The sequence below is a fragment of the Aythya marila genome (assembly GCF_965140915.1).
Source record: "Aythya marila genome assembly, chromosome: 25".
NCBI classification, from domain to species: Eukaryota; Metazoa; Chordata; class Aves; order Anseriformes; family Anatidae; genus Aythya; species Aythya marila.
This window is the reverse complement of record NC_139066.1, coordinates 629,909-636,842: the sequence shown is the minus strand read 5'-3', so window position 1 is coordinate 636,842 and position 6,934 is coordinate 629,909. Positions and strand designations below refer to the sequence as shown.

At 59.8% G+C, this 6,934-nt stretch overlaps 1 protein-coding gene across 1 annotated transcript; it reads right to left on the bottom strand.

The window, feature by feature from the left end:
• Positions 1 to 14: 14 nt before the first annotated feature.
• On the bottom strand, positions 15 to 6,928 carry FTSJ3 (FtsJ RNA 2'-O-methyltransferase 3). Its single transcript, XM_082779286.1, has 22 exons — positions 6,792 to 6,928; positions 6,545 to 6,656; positions 6,359 to 6,464; positions 6,120 to 6,166; positions 5,955 to 6,034; positions 5,624 to 5,723; positions 5,300 to 5,494; positions 5,088 to 5,203; positions 4,159 to 4,263; positions 3,882 to 3,982; positions 3,720 to 3,800; positions 3,472 to 3,630; positions 3,020 to 3,155; positions 2,707 to 2,912; positions 2,493 to 2,601; positions 2,317 to 2,410; positions 1,919 to 2,069; positions 1,742 to 1,818; positions 1,479 to 1,581; positions 1,154 to 1,337; positions 979 to 1,073; positions 15 to 684 (listed from the first exon to the last, which is right to left on the bottom strand). Exons 2-22 carry the CDS (start codon positions 6,609 to 6,611, stop codon positions 495 to 497), a joined length of 2,502 nt encoding a protein of 833 aa, XP_082635412.1. The 5' UTR covers positions 6,612 to 6,656; positions 6,792 to 6,928; the 3' UTR covers positions 15 to 494.
• Positions 6,929 to 6,934: the final 6 nt, after the last annotated feature.

The window sequence follows — 6,934 nt, the reverse complement described above, 5'->3', positions numbered from 1 at the left end:
CAGGACAAGTCCCAGAGACCTCAGGCTGGGGTTTATTTTTGTTGTAAATGACAAATAGTTCTGTACAGACCACAGGCACTGTCCTGCCTCAGGGCTCAACACCCACAGCCCCATGCAGCCCTGGGACTTCAGTGACAAACGTGGCCACAACCCCTGTGGGGACAGCGAGGACTGGAAGGGTGCTCATTGCCATCTCTGCAGCACAAGGGTCCGAGCAGCATCCCAGCAGAACCAGCAAGGGTGACAGCCCTGGAGCTGCAGCCACACAGCCAGCCTGGGCAGGGGGGTCGATGCTACAGCCCTGAGCCCAAATCAACCCTCCCTGCCCCACTGCGGGACAAGAGGCAATGACATGAAGGCACTGAGTTACGGGAGCGTGTGGCTGTCCCAGCCCTGTCCCCACGATGGGGGAGCAGCAAGGCAAGGCAGAAGCTCCTGAGGCTGTGCTGGGGGGACAGGAGCCAGCCCTGTCCAGCGCCGAGCCACGTCCCATATCACTTGCGGCGTTTCTTCTTCTGGTCTTTGCGCATCTGAGCCCTTACATCCTTCTTCAGGCGGCTGTCAACGACCTTGAACTGTCCCTTGACACCAGGGGGGCGACGCACCCGGGGTCCTACACCCTTCTTAGCCACCAGGTACGTGACCTGCCGCTTCTCCTTGCCCAGCCCGGCCTTCTTGTAGATGCTGTGGGAGAAAGGGAAAGGTGAAACAGACATCCTCAGATGGAGCCTGCTCCAGAAATTTGGCTTTGGCACATATCCAAAGACAAGTATCAGGCCCAATCACTCTGCTGTGCCCTAAGACAGGGCTTCCCTTGCTTACTCTGCCAACCTTCAGCCCCAGCCAGATCCTGCCCAGCCCCTCCCAGCCCTGCTGAGTTATACACAGGAACTGCCCCATGCTGCGGCTGCAGGAATGGGACCTTGTAACCCAGCCCAGTGCAACATGAAGGAGCTGGGACCCAGCTTCACCACTCACCGCCGCAGCTGGGCCACCTTCTCCCGCTCTGAGATATCCACCGTGCTCACCACGGCCTCTGCTTTCTTCTTCATCTGCTCCATCTTCTTCAGCATCTGGGGGACAGCAAAGGGTCAGGGACAAGGGGATCGGCGATGGGGACAGAGCACCCGTCCAGGACCACAGCCCCACTCACCCGACGCTTCTTTCGGGCCTTGGCCTCCGCCACCTTCTTGATGGGGCGGGCATTGATTTGGCGCCAGCGCTGCCGATACTCCTCAACCGTCTGCCGGTCCAGGGGTATCTGCTTGCGCCGGTGCTGCTTCTCCTCCTCCGTGAACCACTCTGGCAGTTCTCCCTCCTCCTCATTGAAGGAGTACCTGGGGGGGAAACAGGCGAGTTGTGAGTGGGACACAGGGTCCCTGCCAGGTCCTAGTCTCACACCAATACATCTGCCACCCCGTGGCCTGTCCCCTAAGAGAACGAGTAGTGCTCGCCCTGCAGCACCCGCAGCGGATCACCTGTTGAACGAGTCGTCGATCAGGTCCCGCCTGGCCTTTTTGGAGGTGGCAATGACGGAGCCAAGTGCCAGACCCTCTGCATCCAGGACACGTGCTTTCTTCACTGAAGCACAGAGACAGGTTAAAGCTTGGCCCACCTGCAAACAGCCTGAGACCCAGAGAGCAGCGAGCAGCCCTCCTGGACCAGTACCACCTGACCCTGCCTCCTGGACTTGTGTGGCATCACCCGGCACACACAGGTGCAGACAGCAGCCCACACTCACCTGGGTCCTCAATGGGCACCACCTCAAAGCCACATGGCTCAACCCGGCCCCGCTTCCTCTCCACGGGTGTTGGTGGCCTGTGGGGAGAAGAAGGGAGCATCAGAGCTTAGGGTCTTCACCTCCCCGCTCTCCAGAGCTGCAGGAGAATATCCAGACTGCCCCTCTCTTGCCCCTCACCTCTCCTCATCACTGCTGCTGTCATCGTCATCGCTGCTCTGCTCAGCCTGTGATTCATCAGCATCAGCTGCTGTGTCTGCTGCAGGCTGAGGCTCGGCCATGGTGTCCTCCTGGGGAACCTTCTTCTTCTGCCCTTTCCTCTTTGCTTTGTCTGGGGAGAGAGAACCAGTGGGCGAGAGAAGGTTGAGGCAGATCCCACTGCAGACCCTTCCCCTAGAGGTACAGCTCATTACCACTAGACCTATCTCATTAACTGTAACGATATGGGCTGGAAGCAACCTCTGGAGGTCTCTGCTTCTTCTCAGTACAGCACCCAAACTGCCATTTGATCCAGTGCCCCATGTGAGGCCACGGAGATGTCCCTCTGTGCTCCCCACAGCCACGCAGCCCCCACTAACCTGTCTGGGACTTGCGCTGTCTCTCAGCCAACATCTGCGACTGCCCAAGCTCCAGGTCCTCGTCTGCATCATCCTCGATGCCAGCAAAGGCATCCTGCAGACATGGAGCCATGGGTCAGGGGACGTAGGGCAGAGCTGGGGAAAAGCCCTGCCTTTTCTGACCCACTGGGACTCACTTTCCCAAACCACAGGCTGGTCTGCCGCTCCTCCAGCACCGACTTCTCCTCCAGAGGCATGAGGAGAGGATTCTCCTCTGCATCTTCTTCCTCCTGCTCAGGCTTCACCCTGTGACAGACAGTAGCAGGATCAGTGTCCCCAACCAGGACAGCCACTCTCTAGATTTGCTCTCAAGGGAGCCCCTGCCTCATGATGGCCTCCCCCAGCTCTTACCTCTTTGCACCCTGCCCTCGTTTCTCCCGCTCCAGCTGGCGCTGCCGAGCCTCTATCTCCACCAACTCCTCTGGGTCCAGGTCACTGGCCAGGGACACATCATCAGCCTCGTCCGGATCAGAGACACAGATGTCATCATCCTCAGGTCGCATCTCCAGAAGGGCATCTGCTGATGCCATGTCTCCCCGGGCCACCTCATTCAGCAGCTGCAATGCAAGTGAGACTGGAGTCAGGAGCTTGAGTCTCAGCCACGTGCCTGAGTACGTCCCAGCCTTGGTGGCTCTGGGAGCCTGCTCGCTTCCAGCCCACACACCTGGGTCCTGTGGATAGTCTGGAGGGAGAACATGCTGGTGTCGCCATCATCAGCGATGGAGACACCAGGAAGATCCATCTTCAGCTCCACACGTTCACGCTGCTTCCGCTGTTCCTTCAAGATCTTCTTCTTTTTTCTGGAGAAGACAAAGGATTGAGGCTACGCTGCTCCCCCTCCCCATGCACACACCTCCCAGTGGCTCGTCTACTGCCACATTGACGCCTGATCTCTCACAAAATTTGGGATCCTGCAACAGTCAGCCCACTGTGAGGTGTCCCCTTATTGGGCAGAGAGAGCCCATTGAAGCTTGGAACAGCTGCGTCACCAGCCTGAAAAGTGGACAATCCTGAGAACCCCAGACCCCACCCCCATTTGCAGGGAGACAGACCCTGACCCCTCATGCTATGCTAGCACAATGATACCCCACCTCTCCTTTCCTGAGCTGTCTTTACCTTTTCAGCTCTGCCAGCTCCTTGGCCTTCATCTCTGCTAATGCCAGCTCTACCTCCTCCTCTTCTTCTTCTTCTTTCCCTGCCTCATCAGCTGTGGCTTTTGGTGATGTTTTCTTCTCCTTCTCCTCCCGGCCTTCCTCCTCTTCACCAGAGCTCAGGCTGCCAAAAGGAAGGAGGTCAACAAACCTCTGCTGGTGGCAGCCCCGTCCCACCATGTTGGTGCATTGAGGCAGCGCTGTTACTCCTACTTGATGTCCAGCTCCTTTGCCTGCTCTTTCAGCTTTTTAGTCAAGAAACGCCGCAATTTCGTTCTCCAGTTCAGCAGGGCTCTGTGCAGGGAGGCAGCCTGTTAGAAACATCCACCCAGGCCCAGCATGATGCCCCGTCCCTGTCCCGGTCCCCCCCAGTACCTGAGCTCCTTGCGTCCCAGCACACGGATGTCCTTGCAGCACTGACGCAGCTCCTCTGTGGTGGAACTGTGGTTCTCCAGCTCTCCATCCCCCAGTGTGATCTGGATGGAGCAGAGGGATAGGGCTGTCAGTCCCGAGTCCCAGCTTTTGTTCCGCTTCCCTCCTGAAGGAACAGGGCCAGGGCCGCTGCTGGGGCACCTGGCTGCCTTCTTTCTCCGCTCTGTGCTTGTGGGGACCTGTCTCTGGTGCTGCCGAAGTCCCCCTTGCGGGCGCTCACCTCATTGGCCTTGGAGAGGAAGTCCACAGGGTTGGGAGCCTTGAGGAAGTCCATCAGGGTGAAGCGGTGGTAAAGTGTCGTGTCACCATCCGCATAGCCTTCTGCCTGCAGGAGGACAGCGCCGTGTGAGCTACAGCACAGTACGAAACTGCTTTGCCATCCCCAGAGCAGTAACGGTTCGGCATAGTTCGTGCCTTACTGCAGCGTCCCCCTGAAGATGCCCACAGGATTTGGGCACGGAGGCAGCCCCCACCTGCCTCCCAGGTAACGGGGCCAGCTCTAGAACGCCTCTCACAGCCTCACCCCAGACAGGAAGGCGACAGTGACAGGTTTGAGAAGCTCCACGCCTACCCAAGGCCACCTGACACAGGCTTTAACCTGTAACCTTAAGTCACCTCACAGACACACACACCCAGTGCCTAACTACTACAGGGTGAGTTGTACTGAACCATCATCAATCTCACAATTTGTTCACTGCTTCTCCATCACTGTGCCGCCTTCTCAGGCTTTATACTTCACTAACAGCAGTTATCCCCACGCCTTGCACCCCGCATTTTACACTTCCCTAAGCATCTTTACTTACTACAATCTTTTTGGCCCCAAACCCCAGCTCGTTTCAGTCGTGTTTGGCCATGCTGCCCAGCAAGGCAAACTGTCTGGCTGCTCAGCACCCTCCTCCCTCACTCCTGCAGCTTTTTGCCTGCTAATGAGCTCTCCGTAGACATCTGTCTCTGATTTCCACAGACTTACCTGCTGCCCCATGAATTTCCCCATCCATCTGTCCCACAAGGAGTGGGTCACTTGCCAGGAGGAAAACAAGGAAAAAGCCTCCCCAGAGCCAGACCCTCTGTCAGGCTGTGCCTTTTCCCCTGGGCCAGCTCTCCGACAAGTGACACCTAGCCCACCCCAGCAGCTCTCCCTTCCCATACCTTTGGCTTCTTCTTGCTGACCAACTCACTAACAGACTTGGCCTGAACCTCGACCTCCTTGAAGGCATATTTTGGGTCAAAGAACTTGCTGTCAATTTTGTCTGGAGCCTGATAACCTAGGGTGGGAGAAATCAAAGATACTAACAGTTTTTCCCCAGACCCAACCCAGTGCCTCAGGTTGTCAGCGACTGCAGGTCCCTGCAGCTGCTCACCCTGGCACACCACGAAGATCTCAGCAGATTCATTGCGGGAGGCTTGGGGCTTGGTGGCCTGGACCTTGCGGAAGAACTGCTGGAAGATCCAGAGGAGTGGCTGGTAGTCCCGGGAGCGAAAAACCTTGGTGATGAACCAGCCACCTTTGCAGAGGAACTCACAGGCCAGTTTCAGAGCCATGAGGGTCAGGTTGGCTGCAGAGGTGGAGAAGAACACTCAGCAGAGCTGCCGGTGTGCACATCAGGCGACTCCCCGTCCCCCAGTGCGCCCCGCTGCCACCGCAGCGTGCCAGCCTCCCCTGAGCTGCACCAGGAGGGCCCCACCTTGGGAGTAGGCATCATGCACCCAGCTGGCTCCCACATTGGGCGATCCGTCGTTCAGCACCACATCCACCTTCCACGTCTGCAGCTCCTTGCGCAGAGCCTGAGGAACAGAGACTTGCGTTAGCCTCACCTAACCCCTCTTCTTCTGCAAAAGCTGGCAGGCAGCAGCTCTGATCTACACTCAAGCCTCCCTATCCCGGTGCTCCGCTCAATCCCTTGCCCTCGTTGTACTGTTTGGCAAGCCCCAGACAGGCAGGTGGTGCCCCTCCACCCAACAGACCTGCTGAGACCCAGAGCAGTGACACTCGGGGCAGGGGATGTGGGTTCTCACCTGGCGACACTTCTCGGTTGTGATGTCCTCCTGCAGCGTCACCACATTGGGAATAGGTTTGATCGGAACCAAATCCACTCCTAGCATAAGACAGAGGTGTCAATGTTGCACCTCGACACCGTGCTCCAGCCCATCCTTGATGACTTCCTAAACCACCCTTCTCACCGATGATCAAGCTGGAAACCGGCATGAATTTGGAAGCCACCTGTAGCCTGTGAGAACAAAGAGGACCAAAGCTACAGCACGATGCCAGGAGAGCCCTCAGCCTTGCACGGCGCCGTCAGAGGCTTGGGATCAGCCTCGACCTCGGGGTCGCCAACCGGGACGAGCCACCGCGGGGCAGCTGCGCGGGAGCTGCTTCACGAGGGGGGTCCCGGGATGGAGTCGGCCCCGACGCCACTCACCACCCGCCGGGGGCCGCGCACAGGTCCAGCAGCGCCCGGGCCTTCTGCAGGAACTGGAACCGCCGGTTGAGCTGCAGCAGCTTGAAGGAGGAGCGGGAGCGAAAGCCTGCGGGGCGCAGAGCCGGGCTCAGGGGCTGCGGGGCGCTGCGGGGCGCCGCCGGGAGCCCGCGGCCCGCGGCCCCTCACCTGTCTCCTTGGCCAGGTGGTAGAACTTGTCCCGCCGGCTCCTGCCCGCTTTGCTCTTCTTGCCCATGGCGGCGCGGGGAGCTCGGGCCCTGCAGCCGCCCCCGACACGGACCTGCGGGGAGGGGGCGCCGTCAGCGGGGGGCGGCGCGGCTCGGAGCGCCCTCAGGGCTCGGAGCGCCCCGCACGGCGCCCCCCGGCCCGGAGCCCGCCCCCCTCCCGGCCCCTCAGGGCCCCCCCGGCCCCGCACCCCGACACGATCGCGGCCCCGCTCCCGGCTCCGGCCCCGCCGCGTGCCACCGCCGCCGTCCCGGCGTTCCCCGCACTCCTCCCCCGACTTCCGCTTCCTCTCGCCCTCGCCGCCATCTTAGGAGTGGCGTCGCCGCGCTGCCT

Coding starts and splice junctions, on each gene's coding strand:
- FTSJ3 (XM_082779286.1), bottom strand. CDS start 6,611: ATGGGCAAGAAGAGCAAAGCGGGCAGGAGCCGGCGGGACAAGTTCTAC. Junction 4,264..5,087: donor TCAGCAAGAAGAAGCCAAAG/GTATGGGAAGGG, acceptor GTCCTCCTGCAG/GCAGAAGGCTATGCGGATGG. Junction 3,631..3,719: donor GCAAAGGAGCTGGACATCAA/GTAGGAGTAACA, acceptor TCCTTTTGGCAG/CCTGAGCTCTGGTGAAGAGG.